This window comes from Ovis canadensis, chromosome 24 (assembly GCF_042477335.2).
Source record: "Ovis canadensis isolate MfBH-ARS-UI-01 breed Bighorn chromosome 24, ARS-UI_OviCan_v2, whole genome shotgun sequence".
NCBI classification, from domain to species: Eukaryota; Metazoa; Chordata; class Mammalia; order Artiodactyla; family Bovidae; genus Ovis; species Ovis canadensis.
In genome coordinates, this window is record NC_091268.1 from 53,045,183 (window position 1) to 53,065,086 (window position 19,904).

The 19,904-nt window shown below is 47.1% G+C and overlaps 1 protein-coding gene across 2 annotated transcripts in view; it reads right to left on the reverse strand.

The window, feature by feature from the left end:
• LMTK2 (lemur tyrosine kinase 2) overlaps positions 1 to 19,904 on the reverse strand; it is a 72,127-nt gene that overhangs the window by 36,799 nt on the left and 15,424 nt on the right. For both annotated transcript variants that reach the window (XM_069569574.1, XM_069569575.1), the window contains exons 2-5: positions 9,659 to 9,783; positions 6,427 to 6,571; positions 4,402 to 4,475; positions 3,868 to 3,986 (exon numbers count right to left, since the gene is read on the reverse strand). In XM_069569574.1, the coding sequence (XP_069425675.1) occupies positions 3,868 to 3,986; positions 4,402 to 4,475; positions 6,427 to 6,571; positions 9,659 to 9,783 (463 nt within the window). The remainder of the gene's footprint in view (positions 1 to 3,867; positions 3,987 to 4,401; positions 4,476 to 6,426; positions 6,572 to 9,658; positions 9,784 to 19,904) is intronic.

Sequence of the window (19,904 nt, forward strand, 5' to 3'; positions counted from 1 at the left end):
CAAAGGCAAGCAGGTGAATATTTTCACAAATTAAAACAACTTCTATCATTAGAATCTTTTAACTCTGGTAATTTAACTTTATAGCTATCAGTTTGAAGCAGCATTTAAAAGGACTATATTCAATTAGCATTTCAACCTATACGTTAAGTAACCTGGCTACTTCTTAAGCTATCTAGTTCATATACTGGTCTTATAAATCATTGTATATGCAAACATTTTTGAAAAATATGTTGTCTAAAACAAAGCTAAAAGAAAAAAAAGATATGCCAAAATGGTTTTTCTTTTTTAAAAAAGTCTTTATTTTGAAGACAATAGTGAAATAAGAGTAAGTTGCAAAGACAGTAGAGGGCCCAGGCTCCCTTCACCCAGTTTTCCTTCCTGGTGGCACCTAACCCAGTGCAAGCCTGAAACCAGGGCGCTGGCGCTTGGGAGCAGTGTGCTGTGTGCGCCCGGGTCCTGTTGCCAAGTGTGTAGCTTCATGCAACCACTACACAGCGGAAATACACAACTGCCCCCCACCACGGAGCTCTCTGTGCCACCCTGCACGGTCACACCCCGACAACCCCTACCAGCCGTCCCTCAGCCCTGGCACCCACTAATCTGGTCTCCTTCCCCACATCTCATTGTGAGAAGATTATGTAAATGAAATCACACAGTGTGTGGCCTCCTGAGGTTGATTTTTTCACGCAACATAATGCCTTTAGGATTACCTAAGTTGCTGCCTGCATCAGGCGTCCCCTCTCATTTAACACTGAGCAGAATTCCACGGGTTGGATGGACCAGTTTGTCCAAACCAGTCACCTAGGGATTTTAGTTTTCCCAGTTTGAGGCTATTATAAATAAAGCTCCTATAAACAATCATGCAAGAGATTTTGTGTAGAAATAAGTTCTCTGAGATAAATGGCCAGGAGTCCAACAGCTAGATTATAGGATGTGACAGTTAATTTTGTGTCAACTTGGCTGGGCCATAGTGCACAGATATTCGGTCAAATGTTGTTCTGGACACTTCTGTGAGGGCGTTTGGGGACGAGATCATCATTAAATCAGTTGACTTTCAGTAAAAGCAGATGGTGCTCCATAATGTGGGTGGGCCTCGTCCAATCAGGTGAAGACCTTAACAGAACAAAGACCAGCCTCCCCCAGTGAGAAGGAATACTGTGAGCAGACGGCCTCCACGCTTGAACTGTAACAGCGGCTCTGCTCCATGTCTCCAGCCTGCTGGCCCCGCCCTGCGCACCTGCCAGACTCCATAATTGCATGAGCCATTTCCTTAAAATAAATCACCTATTCATTCGTCTATCTACCTACCTACCTCCAACCACTCACCTACCTATCTACCTACCTACCTACCTCCATCTACCTACCTCCCCACCTATCCATCCCTCTCTCTCTCTACAGATCCTACTGGCTCGTGTTTCTGTGGAGAACTGTGACTAATACATATGGTGGTTCAGTGTATGTTTAGTTTTGCAACAAAGTGTCTAACTAGTCTACAGTGACTGCACCATCTTCACCTACTTTGAAGAATTCTCTGGTCAAACTATCCAACCCCAGAGATTCTTTTGGAGACTTTTTAGGTTTCAAACTCCATGTCTTTAATAACTCTATTCCAATAACCTATTTCATACTGAGAGAGCTGTGGCGGTCTGTGCTTTTTGAGTAACTGGTGCATTTCACCTAAGCTGTAAACACATACACTAGAGCTGTTGGTCGCGTCCTGCCAGGGTCTGTCTCGTTCCTGGTGTTAGGAATCTGTGTGTTCTCTCTCTCCTGTTCTCTGCCAGTGTTGTTCGAGGTTTTCCGCTTTTTCTGTCTTTCCGAAGAGCCAGCTTCGTGTTTCACTGATTTTTATCTGCAGTCGTCCTGTTTCTGCTCTTTTCTTTAATATCCACTCCTGCTTGCATGGAGTTCATTTTGCTCCTGTTTTTCTGGTCCCTTGACGTATGAGCTGAGATTATCGGTTTGAGACTCCCCTTTTCTCATGTAATCCGACCCCACAGGTAAGACGGTGCTTCCCTGTCCCTGCTTTTGAGACTTCGTGTCTTCTGTTTTCAGACATTTGACTATGATGTGTGTTGGCACACATTTCTTTGGGTTTATCATATTTGAGATTTGCTCCATTTCTTGAATCTGTAGGTTTGTCTTTGCAAAATGTGGAATAATTTTCAGTGAATACTTCTTCAAACATCTTTTTAAGCCATCTTCTATCTCCTTTCAATCTGGGTCGTCATGATCTTTTGTTCAAGCCCCCAAGTCCTTGAGGCATTTTCATTTTTTTAACATTTTCTTTTTGCTGCATGAATTGGGCGATAAATATTTATCTTCAGCTTCACTGATGTTTCTCCTTCGTCTTCTCCATTCTGCAGCTGAACTCATCCATTGAGTTTTTATTTTGATTACTATTTTTTTCAGTTGTGAAGAGTCCATTCAGGTCTTCTGACATTGTCTATATCCCTGCTGAGGCTCTGCATGTTTTCATTTAAGGGCACTCAAGGCTATGGTTTTTCCTGTGGTCATGTATGGATGTGAGAGTTGGACTGTGAAGAAGGCTGAGCGCTGAAGAATTGATGCGTTTGAATTGTGGTGTTGAAGACTCTTGAGGGTCCTCTGGACTGCACGGAGATCCAACCAGTCCATTCTGAAGGAGATCAACCCTGGGATTTCTTTGGAAGGAATGATGCTAAAGCTGAAGCTCCAGTACTTTGGACACCTCATGCGAAGAGTTGACTCATTGGAAAAGACTGATGCTGGGAGAGATTGGGGGCAGGAGGAGAAGGGGACGACCCAGGATGAGATGGCTGGATGGCATCACGGACTCGATGGACGTGAGTATGAGTGAACTCCGGAAGACGGTGATGGATAGGGAGGCCTGACGTGCTGTGATTCATGGGGTCGCAAAGAGTCGGACATGACTGAGCGACTGAACTGAGCTGAACTGAAGCATTTTTACAACGGCTCCTTTGTCAGATAAGCCAAACATCGCTCTCATCTTGGTGTTGTATTTGTTGTTTTCGTGTTTTGTTTTACTGAAGTATAGTCGATTTTCAATGTTGTGTTAATTTTTGCTATACATCAAAATGATTCTGTTTTACAGATACACACGCTTTTTCATATTCTTTTCCGTTATGATCTACCTCAGGATATTGAACATAGGTCCCTGTGCTGTAACAGGTCGACCTGGATGCTTACCTGTTCTCTATACAATATTGTGCACCTGATAATCCCAAACTCCCAGCCCGGCCTTCCCTCAGTCCCCCTCCCACGTGGCAACTGCACTTCCATTCTCTGCCCGAGAGCCTTTCTGTTTTGTAGACAGGCTCATTTGCGTCATAGTTTAAATCCCACATTAAGGGGCATCACATGGTATCTGTCTTTCTCTGCCTGACTTGCTGCAAATGGCATTATTTCACTCATTTTTACGGCTGAGTATACTGTACATACCCCCTTCTTCTTTATCCATTCATCTGCTATGAACACTTAGGTGGTTCCTGTGTCTACTGCAAACAGTGCTGCTGTGAACGTGCTGGGGTACATGCACCTTTCTGAATTACAGTTTTGTCCGGATATACCCCCAGGGGTGAGACTGCTGGATCACTATTTTCAGTTTTCTGAGGAATCTCCATACTATTTTCCATAGTGATGGCACTAATTCACATTCCCACCATCTGCTGCCTATTCTTACTTGTGCTGAGTTTTTCTTGGAAAGATGAGTAATTTCGATTGAAACCTGGACATATTGGGTCTTGTGCTATGAGACTCCGGATCTTATTTAAACTGTGTATTTTACAACCAGAAATCTCAAAGTGGTTTTAAACACCTGATTTTCAACAGACCACATTTAAAAAACATATGCTATGGTTTACTTACTAGTATGGTTCTCCATTTTTCAAAAAAGTGTCTTGCTCCTTCGGGCTTGCGCTTGCTTTTAACTCCTTCACGATTACTCTCGCTACACTCGTGCCTGTGTAGATCTCTCCAAGGAGCACCTAAAGCGAAAGATGAGGAACGGAACAGTTCTTCACGACAGTTTTCATTAAGACCATGCTATCTACCCATTAAAATGTGCTTTAAGTGTCATAAGGGGAAGTGGGGGAGGAGGGAAAACAAATAATTGGAGGAGGATGAAAAGCTTCTAAAATTCCCATCTCTTTTCCATTCTCATCACTCTTATGCCAACAATTAGAAAAGGCTCTGATAAAAAACAAAGGCCTTCTTGGGGAAACTCACACACCCAGAAGTGCTGACACTCACACTCCCACATGGTTTCAGGGACCAATGGAGAAATTCAATTGATGCCACAGTGTGTGGAGAGATGTGCAATGTAACGCATACTAAGACTTAAGCAGCTCTGCATTCTAACAGTGTAACAGGAGGGAAAAAATGAAGGTGAGCAGACTTTACCTTTCCAAACCAGCCATTCCCAATTTCCTGTATGTAGTTCAGACTGTGGCGGGCAACTTGGGACTTCAAACCTTCTGCAGGAAAAAGAACATTTAAGAAGTAAAGATAAGTATTTAACAAAAAGACATAATAAGTATATAACCTATGAAGTATAAATGCTAATATAAACTTAATGTTTGTGATAATAAAGATAGAAATGAATACTTCAGGGCTTCTCTGATGGCCTGCTGCCTGCCAGTGCAAGAGACACAGGCTCAATCCCCGATCTGGGAAGATCCCACGTGCTGCGGAGCGACTAAGTCCATGGGCCACAGCTACCGAGCCTGTGCCCCAGGGCCCTGGAGCCGCAGCCCCTGAGCCCTCCCAGCCCGCGCACCCCAGGGCCTATGCTCTGCACCAGGAGACGCCACAGCCACAAGAAGGCCCAGCGCTGCAGCCAGAGAGAGGCCCCGCTTGCGGCAACGAGAGAAAAGCCTACGCCCGCAACACAGGCCGTCAGAGCCGAAACACAAGTCAACGAAATTATAAAAAAGAAATGGCTACAACTGACAGCATTTGTGAAAAAGCATCCTGCCCTGACTCTCAGCTCCAGCACTAAACACTCCCATCAATAGCCCTACTGTAACACCAGTCACCACCACTCACTGGCCTTTACTCAGTCTTTACTTTTACGGGGGTTGGGGGTGGGGTGGGGAGCAGGGATCTCTAGACTGTTCCTCTCTGGAAACACTGAAACTCTTGCCACAAACTCCACCTCATCAGAACTCTGGAAGAAGGTGAAGGTTTAGAGTAATCAAAGGGAACCAGGAGAAAGGCCACTGAAAAGGGGAGAATTTCTTTGTGGCCTTTCATTCACCTACATCCCACCTCCCTCATAGCACATCTTAAAAACAAGCCATGTGCCAGAGTGGGTGCTGGTCCCAGAGGGAGCAGAGTGCCCTCCTTCCCCAGGAACTGTGTTTCTCTTGACCTGACCGGGGGCTTCCCTGAAGGCCTGCTGTAGGGGCACCCCTTCTTCCACTGAACTGGGCTCTGTCAGGACGGGGAGGCTTCATGTGCCTCAAAACAACAAAAGCCAGGTGGACGAGGCGCTGCCACCTGGGGCAGAACACAACGGAGGCAACAATAAACCAGCTAAAGCTTCAGCGAAAAAGCTCAGTGAAAACTGGGGTGGCGGGGTGGGGGGGGGGGGAAGGAGCTCTTTTTAAAAAGCTATTATTACGCATACGGGGTAACTTAGAGAGTCATGTGCATCCTCAGGGAAGGACATCTGCTCAGAAGAGACCCAAGAACAGAGGTGTCACCACCGGCAGGAACTGAAGGCTAAGGCAGAGCTGTCAGTGGCCAGGCTGGGCACCTGCCCTGGCACAGAGTCAGGCCGTCAGGACCTAGACAGCATCTGTTCCTTGTTCCCCACCCCCCTTTTTTTTTTTTGCATATCATGTTATTCAAAATATCCAGTTTTCAACAGAAAATTGCAAAACAAATAAAGAACAATAAATAGTGGTACATGAACTGCTACAAAGGAAATTTAAAAGAAAGTGTCCCTGAGAAAACAGACACTGGCCTTACTGGACAAGAGCTTAAATCACGTGTCTTAAACACGCTGAAAGGGCTAAAGGAAACCACAGACAAAGAACCACAGGAAATTGAAAGAAGACCAATAAAGTGAGAGAAATTATTAAAAGGAGCCAAATAGAGTTTTAGAGCTGAGAGTGCAAGAACTGGAAAAAAAAAAAAAATCACAAGAGGGGTTCAACAACAGATTTCGGATAATCTGTAAACTTGAAGGCAGGTCAAATGAGATTATCCAGTCTGAGGAGCAGGAAGAAAGAAACAAATGGAAACGTCAATGAACTTAAGTCTGACCGCCAGAATTGAGCTTCACCAAAGAGCAGAAGGCAGAGAAATTAGCAACCAGAGGAGACCCACAGTCCAGTCATTCTATGGATTAGTAGCAAGGCTTCCTTTCTCAGGACTCAGAAGTTATTCATGGCAACGTGACATCAGGACGGAAGGCCTTACCTACTGAAGGCTGGAACTGTGATGGAGCTGGTAGCGAGACAGTTGGTACTGAAAGTGTGAAGACTTCTGCTGGAGACTGGACAGAGGGCGTGTCTTCTGCTGGTGGTGTAAAATCAATCTCATCATCAAAATTATCTTCAAACTCCTAAAGCAAAGGAAGAGTGATGCTGTATCTAATATAAATCAGCTTGAGAGCAAATACCAAAGATACATGCTAACATGTAAGACATAAACATTTATTCACTCGCTGGGGACACCCCGCCATAATTTTTTTCCCAATTGATATTGCCTTCAAGCAAAAAGCATGAGTAATTGTGTTCTGTGACTCTAAACAGAATAAATAAGATCTGAAATCAATAACATCATATGTAACTTTTAAAACTGATCAACTTGAAGTTAAATGCAAAATTTTCTAAAATGACCCCTAGAACTTATAATTTCCAGGCTCAATATCTGAATTTTAAGTTACTATGAAAGTAAAAGTGTTAGTCACTCAGCCATGTCCAACTCTTTATGACCCCATGGACTGGGCTAGCCAGGCTCCTCTAACTGTGAGATTCCCCAGGCAAGAACACTGGAGTGGACTTGCCATATTCTTCTCCAAGGGATCTTCCGAACCCAGGGATTGAATCTGGGTCAGTTTAAGGCATTCTTTTTACTACTATTATTCACTTTCACAGATCTCTTTGCATACTGAATCAAAACATTTATTTTTCAACTGTATATGTATTTCTGGTTTCTTGTGATTTCAATCAAAATAAAGACAGTTAAAAGACACAGAAAAGATATTTAGATTTTTTTAAGTGAGTCCTATTCCTCTGGCAAGAGTAACAATGCATAAATGTACTAAACTAGGTAGAAAGACCATCAGGATCTGAACCATGAAGGTCAGTATTAAACTCTGAGGCACATAAGTGCAATGAACATTCTAAGAACATCTGGCTTTCTAAAGATGGCAACTTTAAAATGGAGGCTGCACCAACTGAGCTGCGGAACCCTTTAAGTGACTTTGTCCGGCAGAAAGCTACCCTGACTCCTGCTATCATTATTCAGTGAGCTGGGCCTGTCTTGGTGTCCCTGTTAATTTAACATAGATACAGGCGACTATCAAGGTCACTCATTCAGATAATTAATGAGCATTACCCCGCCAGGCGCCATGACAGAAGCGAACAAGACTGTTTTCCAGCCCTCTACGTGACCAAACTCTTTTCTACCACCTCCCTCGGCCCCAGCCCGTGCACGGGAGAAGCTGCCGGGTGTAAGGATGGATGTCGCTGATGTAACATTTCATGTTCTCATACCCGTCATCGGTGTTGCCAAGAGCATCAGGGCACTATCCCTGTCTACTGGGGAGGGGAGAGGAGGACACTCCAATCTGCGAGGTCACCCCTAAACAGAAGAGCTTCGCCTGGTTTCCCCTTCGGACATCCCTCAAGGTTCTCTTGTTTAAGAAAAGATGTCATCCATCACTCCTAAGCTGGGCAGCGTGTGATACACCATTAGGCAGTAGGTAATTCTAAAGACTGAGAGCGGTAACACAGCATAACAGCAGCAAGGATGGGGCTGTGCGGGGACACTGGGTCACTCTGCGCTATGCCCTCCACCGCCTGGGCGCTCTCCAGCAGGCCACTGGCTTGACCAGGATGCAGCCTCCCAGGGGCCGCTCCACTCTGGAACGCCACCCCTCTAAGCCTAAAGGAAAACCACGAGTGCCAGACGATGACTCCCTCCTTCCGTTCCACGGCCTGAAGCTGGGGAGGGTCTTCTGTCCAATGTGGGCCCTGAACCGCTGCAGCAGTCACCTGGGGAAGCCTGATAAACACACACTCCCTGAGTCTGACTCGTCACGGACTCCCTAGGCCCACGCTGAGTGTCAGGGGATAAGAACGATTCAAGGCAAGAGTGAGGTCTCGCGGCGTGAGAGAGACTGGCTTTTGGTTTCAGAAACCCTGATCGGCCTTCACGTCTGTCCCTAAAGGGCCATGTGTCTGTGCGTGGCCCCTCAGCGAGACTGAGTGCCTGCCGCTGCGCCCCCAGGCGGTGCAGTCACCAGGGCCCCCCTGACGGGTCTGCACTGATTCCAGGGCCTCAGCGCTCACGTCCTCTGGGCGGGGAGTCTTCTAGAGACAATGACCCTTGCTAGGGAGTTTTCCTCCAGCCCCCTTCAGCCTTCCTCTCCCCCCAACATGTGTAACACTGGCGTCCAGCCAAAGGGACAGCACATCTTCCATCCTCAGAGCTGCCACCAGACCGAAGGTAAAGGGGACTCACACGGAAACAGGGGTGAGGCTGGAGAAGTAAGGTCCACGTGTCCACGGAAGAGGGTCCCGCCTGACCTGACCCTCAGTCCTCAGGGCTCACGGGACAGCCCCAAGACCGTCACCATGCACGAAAGCTCCACCTGCAGGACCATTTTCTCTGCACACACATCCCTCTTTTTCCCCCTTCTTCCGTGTACTCCTTTTTAATAAGTCTTCACTGAGCCCTAAAGCATCCAGCTACAAGTTCTAGAGAGGATATCCCAGCTGGCTTCCAGCAGACTCCGCCCAGAAGCTACCACGCCAGCACCTCTATATTATCACACACACAAACCCCCCCCCCATCACCCCCCACTCTGGGCCAGCTTTATTACCAGCAGTGCTCTTTTCTGCTCCTCAGGGAGCTCAGGGCTTGAGGTAAACTCAAAGATGCTGGTCCTGACCAACAAAAGGCACTGAGGGATCCCCTGGCTTCCGTGATTCAACAGCCACAAATTCACCAGAGCTTGCAAGCTTAGAAAAAGAATCAAAACCAGCCTTCTTCTCCCTACAGGCTTCACACCAAGTGAACTGAATCACCGTTCCTTATCCCTCACTCAGCAAAACTTCCATTAAAACAGGTGGGTGGTTACCGTCCACGAGGCTCGCCGGGGGGTCCAAATGCAGATGGCCCAGTGGACCGTGTACATGAAGCTCCACCCACACACAGCGGGACCACTTGTTTCCATGCGGTCTGGGGCTCAGGTGGCCACGATGACAGAGGTGACAGCTAAGCAGCCTTGACAGAGACTGCACGGCCCACAGTACTTACTATTTACAACAGCTCTTTATCTCACTTTAATAGTTACTATCTGGCCCCTTCAGGAAAAAAAAACGAATTGCCACCCCTGTTCCCCAGGGATCATGATATACAGCCACTCTATTGATAAACATACCAGGGGATGACTTTTAAAGTTCCTCCCATCTGTGCTCACCTTAAAGTCTATTTCTGGGTCCTTACAGCAGGATACACAGTTTGCAATTAACACTATTAATATCATTAAACTGCCCACAGAGAGGATCACAAAAGACGTGGTAATTTCTGCAACAGGTGCCTCCCCTGGAAAGAGAAATAAACAATGTTAACACAGACATTCCAAAATCGACTTTAATAGGCGAATCAATATATTTTCTGCCAGATATAAGTGGGATAAATAATATCCCAGTAATAAAATGATTCTCAAATGCTCACGATAAAGCTGATGACCAACCTAGGATAAGAAGCTGAGTCTTTTTTTTTTAACTTCTGATTTCAAAACAATTTTAGATTTACAGCAGAGTTACAGAGGCAATGCAGAGTGTACCCGTACACCCTTCCCCCAGCTTCCAATGGCCTGAGCATCCGACGTGGCGCGTTTATCAGAGCTAAGACAACACGCGTACTACGCCACCAGCTGAACGCCCAACTGTACCTGGACTTTACCAGTTTTTCCATCAACACCCTTTTTCTTTGCCAGGATTCAACCGGGGCCACCGACGTTCCATTCACCCATCATGGCCTTAGTCTCATCCGACCTCTGATGTCTCTGCCCGTGCTTCACAACTGTGACGCTTCTGAAGAATATCTGTCGGCGACTTTGCAAACTATCCCTCAACTGGGGCTGCCTGATGTCTTCTCAGAACTGGACTGAGGTTACCAGTATGTGGGAAGAATCTAGAATACTGCCGGGTGAAGCGCCCTTCCCGTGACTTCGTATCTGGGGCACGTGATGCTCCGTGAAGCCGGGTCCCGGGGCCCCTGGTGGAGGCCACCACAGCGAACAGTCTCCGCTCCCCTCTGCACATTCCCCTCTTCAGAAGCCGGTCACGGAGTCTGGGGCACACGCCAGGGGAGGGGAGTTTAGCTGTGCTCCTTGGAGGGGAGCAGAGTTACTGGATGTGCAGGGGTAGGTTAAAGTGACTACAGTCACTGCTAACCGGGGGACGCGCTCTGAGGCTCTGCCCACACACTGGGTCTCTGGAAACCGATACACTGTGATGCTCTAATGCTGATTTTTCTATTTCCCTTAGTCCTTAAACACATACTACTTGGGACTCTTCTGTAAAGGAGAGCCGTCCCTCTTCCTGCACTTTTCAGCCACTGATAAAGTTATGAACTCATAGATACTTATTCTGTCCTATACTTTGGGTGATAATCCATTATTCTCATGACTCTGCAGCTCAGACTGTTCCAGCTTTGGCCCCATGGGGAGCTCTTTCAAGCTGATGCTTGGGTCCTTCGGACATGCCCCCCCTCTTTGTTTTTTTACCTCCAACACTTCCTCACTCTGGCGCTACAGGGGGCTCCAGGCTCCCCTTATATTTTCCCTCTTCTGGCTTTAGAATCAGCCACTTCTTCAAGGAGCCCCGGTCATGATAGAAAAGCTGAAAACAACACACCTGTGACTATGGCCTGTGACCAGTTTCTTCTTGGGGGTGGGGGGACAGCTCAGAATAACTTCTACATCTTTAAAGGCATATTTCAAAAAGAATCTGCAGCAGACACTGCATGTGAGCCACTAATAAGAAGCCTGCAACCCCTGTCGGGAGCATCAAGACTCTGACAGCTCACTTTCAGCAGATTCAGTTATCTAGACATCATCTTATTCAAGTAGGCTTACTCTGAACCTTTCTATTTTTCATTAGAGCAAATTGTTCAGTCTCACCTACTAGTGTTTTACAAAGAAATATACTTTTCTTTCTCTCCTGCTTTGAGATATAACATATAGCATGGTGTACGTTTAAGGTGTACAACATGATAATTTGATGCACGTATATATTGTGAAACAATTGCCACGGGAAAGTCAGAAACAAACTTTTCCACCTACGGCTAATCATGTGTTCAAAGGCACCAAGGAGGAAGCCTGGAGACAAGTGAAGGAACGATGCCACTGTTTTCCTTAAATGAGACAACAGCCCGTGAAAAGAAAACAAACATCGAGCACACTCCTATGTGAGTAAACCACATTCTCGAGCATGACATGACTTCCCTGAAGAGCAAAGAGCTGCACATCGGTGCAGGACTACACTCCTTCCCAACAGCAAAAGGTCTACTGAGAGAGAGCACTGTGAACCCGCTGTGTCACGGGGGTTCGGACTCCACTGCTGCCTCCCTTCCTAAAGACAACATGGTTAACCAGGGCTGCCTAGAAGCTGCAAGCTCTAGATCAGCAAGACGGAGCACAGAGGGAAGTCCACACGTGAGCAAGGAGGACCGCAGAGCTCACCCACCAGGGACACCGGCGTCCCTCGGGGAAGTGAGCCACGCGAGAAGCCCGTGCGGAGGGCCAGCCTCCGGGAACCGAGCCCAGCCCGGCCTGTGCTGCCCGCTGCTGTTGGCTCTCAGAACCGTCTCACTCCCCTGACTCTACGGTAAGGGCCAAAGACCACCCCTGAGGCTTAGGCGGCAAAGCACTCGCATATACGCTGTATCTCACTGATCTTCAAGACGCGGTTTGCCCACTGCAGTCTAAGATCACCACGTGTTAGGGGTATTTTATACTTGAGAGGAAGCAGTTTTCATTGGCAGCATTTCTTCTTTCTTAATGGCAGAAAAATAAGGGAATGTTATAATTGGTCACATCTGAGATTTCACAGAGGATAAGTACTATTTTCATTTGATCATCAGGACACCAGCTCCATGTCACAAACAAGGACACCAACGTGCCCAGGAACACGAGGTGAGAAGGTGGCCAGGCCAGACTCTGGGTCCAGGGTGCTGGATACAAGCCCTCCCCTCCGCCCCAATTCCCTCAATATCGCATTGTTCTGTCTCACTGTTTTTAACATTCAAAAACAGCCTAACCTAAGTGCTTCAGACAGAAGCCCCTCACTATAATTAGGGCAGTTCACAATTTTGGGGCTCCCCTCCAAACTCCACTGAGCGAACAGTAAACAACTTTTCCCTCTCTTTTCATCCTTTTTATTATCATTACCACCTATCATAACATTTGATCAAAACTGCCTGAGGGCCACAATGATCTGATTCATAAAACTATCTCCTCTGAGTCATCAAGTAGGCATGAAAAGTCATACCCGTGTTAAAAATAACTAGTTATGCTGAGTTTTGCCCATCCATGATAATGTATTTATTTCTGTTATGACACTGCAGGGAGGGAGCTCAAACCCTCCCTGGGCTCTGTGACAACCTAGAAGGGTGGGATGGGGTGGGAGATGAGAAGGAGGTTCAAGAGGGAGGGGACATACACATACTTATGGCTGATTCATGTGGATGCCTGGCAGAATCCAACACAAGATCGTAAGGCAATTATCCTCTAATTAAAAATAAATAATTTTTTTTTAAAAAAGACACTGCAGGGGCCTCTGCTCTGCTGGACTCAGATTTCTTCAATGTACACAAGTCTACCTCACCTCAGTGTCAGCCAGCCCACTGAGAGGATTCTAAATCAATAACCTGAAAAATTTACTAGGTAGCCTCGAGCAGAAATTTTCACAGTTTTACCACTTCTAAAAACTATTTCGTTGACAGCATTTTTCTTTTGATTGACCCAAAGTATTGTGATTTAAAAAGAGAGAAAAAAAGCTCTGTATATCAACAAAGAAAACTTCCATACACAAAAGAACTTGCATAAAATGAAGAAATCAAACCAGCCTCCCGTGAGCTGCAAGGTGAGCTGGGTTTGCACAAACCGCAGAGAGGAAGCAAACTGTAGAAGTGAGGAACTACAAGGAAACCCCCGTGGCCCCCATGGTCAGACTATAAACCGGGCCCTGGAAGGTTCCTGGTTGCGACAGTTATGCAGGTTGCAACTATGAAGACAGACAGCTTTCCTTTGATGTTCTCAGGCTGCAGCTTTCAGAAACGTGTAAGTCAAACCAATCACTGCCTAAGGAAAAACATCAATAATGACAGGAGTGTCTCCTCCGCACATCAAGGCCGCCTGGCTGATTACAAACTGGGAACAAGGATAATGAGAGGTTTGGGGTGCTTCATACACCTCCCCAAGACTCCGATGCAAAAACAAACAGCATCTCAAAGATACAGTCAGTGTAAGTTTTCATTTTAGTTCCCAAACCATTTTAATAGATATCTATCCAGCACCTGATTTAATAAGTTAGAAAACTTGAGAGACTCAAAGAGGTAGGTGCATATTATCTGCTTTACAGACAGGTAACCTGAGGAGCACGATTTCTCAGTAATGACTCAGAGCAAGGGGGGTGTGCCACCCGATCGATAGTTCCACCGTTATGAAGCCCTGCCTAGAACCCCCACCAGAACTTGAATATACGCACAATCAACTGAAGAGCCACCTGTGAATCCGTTTTCAAATTACATTAAAATTTTTCAAGGGTCACAGATGAAAGAGAAATGAGCATCAGCGTCAGGCCCCACAGGGGACCGCGACATGCTGACCTTCTCATTCCGTCACTCCCTCTCGGTTACCGGCTGACACACCTTTACAAAGAAAACTGCCTCCTATTTACTATTCGGTTGCTCAGGGGTTCAAGTCATAAAGGGTGAGACTGAAGCTTCCAATTCTCTAATCATGCAGCTCCTTCCTCTAGCCGCCAGTCCCCATCCTGAAGCTACTTAGGGACCTGCCAGCATTCGTTCCAACACTCGCACAAGCTGGAAGTAAGACTGCCGGGAGAAATATCAATAACCTCAGATATGCAGGTGACAGCACCCTTACGGCAGAAAGCGAAGAGGAACTGAAAAGCCTCTTGATGAAAGTGAAGAGGAGAGTGAAAAAGTTGGCTTAAAACTCAACATTCAGAAAACGAAGATCATGGCATTCGGTCCCATCACTTCACGGCAAATAGATGGGGAAACAATGGAAACAGTGAGAGACTTCATTTTCTCTGGCTCCAAAATTACTGCAGATGGTGACTGCAGCCATGAAATTAAAGATGCTTGCTCCTTAGAAGAAAAGCTATGACCAACCAAGAGAGCATATTAAAAAGCAGAGATTACTGCTTTGCCAACAAAGGTCCATCTAGTCAAAGCTATGGTTTTTCCAGTAGTCATGTGTGGATGTGAGAGTTGGACTATAAAGAAAGCTGAGCACTGAAGAATTAATGCTTTGGAACTGTGGTGTTGGAGAAGACTCTTGAGAGTCCCTTAGAGTGCAAGGAGATCAAACCAGTCAATCCTAAAGGAAATCAGTCCTGAATATTCATTGGAAGGATTGATGCTGAAGCTGAAATGCCAATACTCTGGCCACCTGATGCGGAGAACTGACTCATTGGAAAAGACCCTGATGCTGGCAAAGATTGAAGGCAGGAGAAACGGAGGACAGAGGATGACATGGTTGGATGGCATCACTGACTCGATGGACATGAGTTTGAGCAAACTGTAGGAGTTGATGATAAACAGGGAAGCGTGGCGTGCTGCAGTCCATGGGGTCACAAAGAGTTGGACACGACTGAGTGACTGAACTGAACTGAACATTCGCTTCATTAACATAAATTCAGGTGTGGTGGGAGGGGCTTGTCATTAATAACAGATGCTATCATTCCTCCCAGTCAGGAAATGCCCAGGGCTTTAGGAACTTTGGGCCAGAAAAGGGGAAAAAGACCAAATGGATATATCCTTTTATGTCACAGGTATATATAGCCTAGAAAAGGAATCAAGAAACTATGGTCAGTTTGGTCAGGAAACTACTGGTCACTACCAATAGCTCAAAACGCTGCCCACTGTTAGTTCTGGTATGGCCTGCTAGCTAAAAATAGTATTTACATTCTAAAATAGTTTTAAAAAAATAATAATAATAGTATTTCATGGTTGTTGCTGTTTAGTCACTAAGTCATGTCTGACTCTTTTGCTGCGAACCCATGGACTATAGCCCACCAGCCTCCTCTGTCCATGGAGTCTCCTAGGCAAGAACACTGGAGTGGCTTGCCACTTCCTTCTCCAGGGGATATTCCCCACCCAGGGATGGAACCCATGTCTCCTGCATTGGCAGGTGGATTCTTTACCGTCTGAATCACCAGGGAGCATTATGCACGATGGGACATTCACTACCAATAGCTGATAATGCAAAAGAGCCTCTCCAAAAGAGGAGAGCGAAAAAGCTGGCTTGAAACTCAACATTCAAAAAACTAAGATCATGGCATCCAGTCCCATCACTTCATGGCGAACAGAAGGGGGAAAATTGGAAGCCGTGACAGATTTTATTTTCTTGGGCTCCAAAATCACTGTGGATGGTGACTGCAGCCATGAAAGTAAACGACGCTTACTCCTTGGAAGGAAAGCTATGACAAACCTAGACAGCATATTAAAAAGCAGAGACATCACTCTGCTGACAAAGGTCCATATAGTCAAAGCTATGGTTTTTCCAGTAGTCATGTACAGATGTGAGAGTTGAACCATAAAGAAGGCTGAGTGCCGAAAAATTAATGCTTTTGAATTGTGTTAGAGAGGACTCTTGAGAGTCCCTTGGACTGCAAGGTGATCAAACCAGTCAATCCTAAAGGAAATCAACCCTGAGTATTCATTTGAAGGACTGATGCTGAAGCTCCGATACTTTGGCCACCTGATGTGAAGAGCTGACTCACTGGAAAAGATCCTAATGCTGGAAAGATCGAGGGCAGGAGAAGGGGGTGACAGAGGATGAGATGGTTGGATGGCCTCACTGACTCAATGAACATGAATCTGAGCAGAAGGACAGTGAACACAGGAAGACAGTGAAGGACAGGGAAGCCTGGTGTGCTGCAGTTCATAGGATCGCAAACAGCTGGACACAACCTAGCAACTGAACAACAATGATTCAAAAAGACAATCTGCCATTACGATCCTCCAGATGGAGAAACACAGTATCCCCCACTACAGAAGCACTGCCAAAACAGAACCACCCAATAGTAACAAAATATCAAACTTGTATCTGACCAAGCCTCCAGCTCTAAACACCAATTAACAGGAAATAAAGCGAACAGTGGAATGTATTGAATTCCAAAACAAGAACATAACCAGCAAAATTCAGGCTACGAAAAACACTCAAGGAGAAAAACCTGATGAATTACAAGGAGAGAGAGAGAAAGATGAAGAAGGAATTAGAAGAGAGTTTAAGAAAGACACACCAACCAAGTGCAATGTACAGGTGAAACATGATTCAGAATCATCTGAAACATGACTCAAAACCGTAAAAACAAAAAAAAAAAAAGACAACACTGAGACAGCTGGAAAGCTGTGCACTGACAAGTGGCCGCCTGAGAGGAGCATGGTTCTAGCTCTCCTGGGAAGAATGCGACACTGCTTCTGTTTTTAAGAGTTATCTTAACCTCTTACAGGTAGTGACCTACTTAGCTATGTCTGAAATTCGCTCCAAGGTGGTATGACGGCAGAGAAAGTGGTGGGGGTAGTATGAAGGAAGCTGGCCTCCAGCGGATTCAAACTGGGTGAAAGGTACGTACATGGGAACTCACTGTAGCCCCTGTCTGGTCTTATGTGTGTTTGAAGTTTTTCATTTATTAAATAACTTCTTCACATCTATTAAGTAAAGCTTAAATAGGGGGAGAAAAAAAAGTAGCTGTAACAAGTTACAATCCATGTGTCAGTTTGCTGGAAACGCTGTCACAGAGCACGAACTGGCACAGACCGTTCTGGAGGCTGCAAAGCCCCAGATGAAGGGTGGGCAGGGCTGGTTCCTCGGGGCTGTGGGACACGGCCTGCGGCTCCCCAGCATCTTCACATGGCCTTCCCCCGACGCCTGTCTATCTCTGTGTCCAAATGTCCCCTGCACACAAGGGCATGCTCATGCTGGACCACAGCCCTCCTCACGACCTCATCACCTCTGTAAGACCCCGTCTGCAAACCAGGTCACACTCTGAGTTACCAGAGGTTAGGGCTTCAGTGCATGAATTTGGGATGGGTGTTCAGTTTAACCCATCTGCGTATGTTTAAACGAAAACAAGAAAAAAAACCAGCAAGAAAGAGAACAGGTCGGGACAGTGTCACATGAGGTCACCAGGGACCACAGAGGGCGCCTCCAGGGAGGACGCCAGGGGTGCTCTGTGTTCTCATCCGTCTCAACAGAAGGGTTTCCCAGCTCATCAGCCCAAAGTCCAAGCTCCTTAACAAGCCCTGCAGAGTCCCCGGCCCTCCAGACCCTGGCCAGGCTCTCCACCTGGAGCAAAGACGCTCCCAGTCCTTTCAGATGGACCCTCTCTCACCTCAGCCTTCCAGTTCACCTTCTCCCCTTCCCCCAAAATCCATCATAGACCTACCAGTTAACAGGATAAACTCAGACTTTCAGGGTCAAACAAATAAGACCCAAAAGTAGCATTCCCTGAGTAACCTGCGCTCTTACTCAGCAAGGGTTCTCCCCATCACCACACACTCTCAGTCCACAGCCTGGGGCGCCCCTGCCCACGCCAGTTCCCCACTCGCTCCCCAGCTCACACACAGCTCCCCACACACTCTTCCCCTGTCCATTCGCGTTGCAGAACTAAGAGTTTAGCAAAGCTCTTCCAGGTCTTTTTTTTTTTTTTTTAGTTTTTTATTTTTTAAATTTTAAAATCTTTAATTCTTACATGCATTCCCAAACATGAACCCCCCTCCCACCTCCCTCCCCATAACATCTTTCTGGGTCATCCCCATGCACCAGCCCCAAGCATGCTGCATCCTGCGTCAGACATAGACTGGCGATTCAATTCACATGATAGTATACATGTTAGAATGTCATTCTCCCAAATCATCCCACCCTCTCCCTCTCCCTCTGAGTCTAAAAGTCCGTTATACAGGTCTTAAAAGCTGCGTTTCCCCGAACCGACGTTCTCCTGTGATGAGTATCTGCCCCACCCGCCCGGCTCTCCACACATCTCCTCTCCCGCGAAGCTGCCAGAGCGTCCCGCCCGGCCCTGCAGCAGCAGGAGGCTCGGAGGCCCCTCTCCTGCACGGGAGGGCCCCGCACACAAGGAGCCCCTGGGGCCTCCTCTGACACCGGGAATGGGAACCTCAACGGCCGCCTTCACAGACGCGACGCCAGCTCTGCGCAGGTCTGGACGCGGGGCGGCAGCCTGCCCGGGCCCCGTCGCGGACCACCACGGCCGGCAGCTTCCGCGGCAAGACTCGACCGCCGCACACCCTGCAGACTGGAAGCCCAAGCCCCAGGCCGGCGGGGCCGCCTCCGGAGGCCTCCCCCGGGGCCTGCATACCGCGACAACGGCTCGCCGCTTCCTCCCAGCAAGCATCCTATGGCTCCTTGTGTTCAAACCTCCTCTTCGAGTGAGGACCCCAGGCATACTGGGTTAGCAATTAATTAACACCGTCACTTCTTCAAAGGCCTGGTCCTCCGATACAGTCAGTCACGTTCCCAAGTTGGAGGGGGCTCAGTTGGGCCCCTAACATGGTAAATGGATTAATTTAGGAACACCATCCCCTCTGGCAAGGGACCCCTCCTTGTCGGCACCAGAGACAAGTATCCACTGCCTTCCCCTTCCTCACTGGCTTCCCAGGACGCCATGGTGTGAAAAACGGAACACACTGAACGGCCGTTAGAGTTAGTGTCAGACACGTGCATCACCCTTCTGCTCTCCACCCTCACCTTCAGGAGACATGCGTGAGACACTCAGGTGTCCACTTGACAATTAAAGCTGGTGCCCACCGGACTGACCAGGCAGAACTCGGGGAAGCGAAGTCTTCCAAACCGGTCCTGATATCCAGGCCATCTTCCTTTCCCAACATCCTGACAAGCAGCTCTCCTCCCTGGAGACAACTCGAATGAACTGTCATCATGCTATTTGAGGAAAAGCATTGAGACCACCAGAGCAGATCACACATTTTTATTTAACACCTCAAGATTATAGACCCATCTATCATAACGGTTTCCTGTACACGGAATCTTCAGTCACTAAAGGTTTTCCTGGTCTCTCAATCTAACAATACACTTATTTATAATAACATTCAACACTCTAGACTCTCCCCAGTAAACTCCAATATGAGGCAGGGAAACTGAAGCCCAGCACTAAATATATCCACCACACAGAATAGCAAGTAGTGTGCTGACATGAAGTGGATGGATCAGAGGTTCCACAAAGACCCCGAAGCCAGGACATCAACAGCCCGAAGAACACACCACGCTGTGTGGCCATCAGTGACGTGCTCTCCAAGCTCAGCCCAGCCCCCTGTTCTCTCACCTGCAGAGACGTGGTACGCTTTGAGTACCTGGGAATGAGATCATTTCAGATGAAGCTGTTGTTTCTCTCAGCCATTTCCAATTAAATCTGTTATCAGAGGCTCGT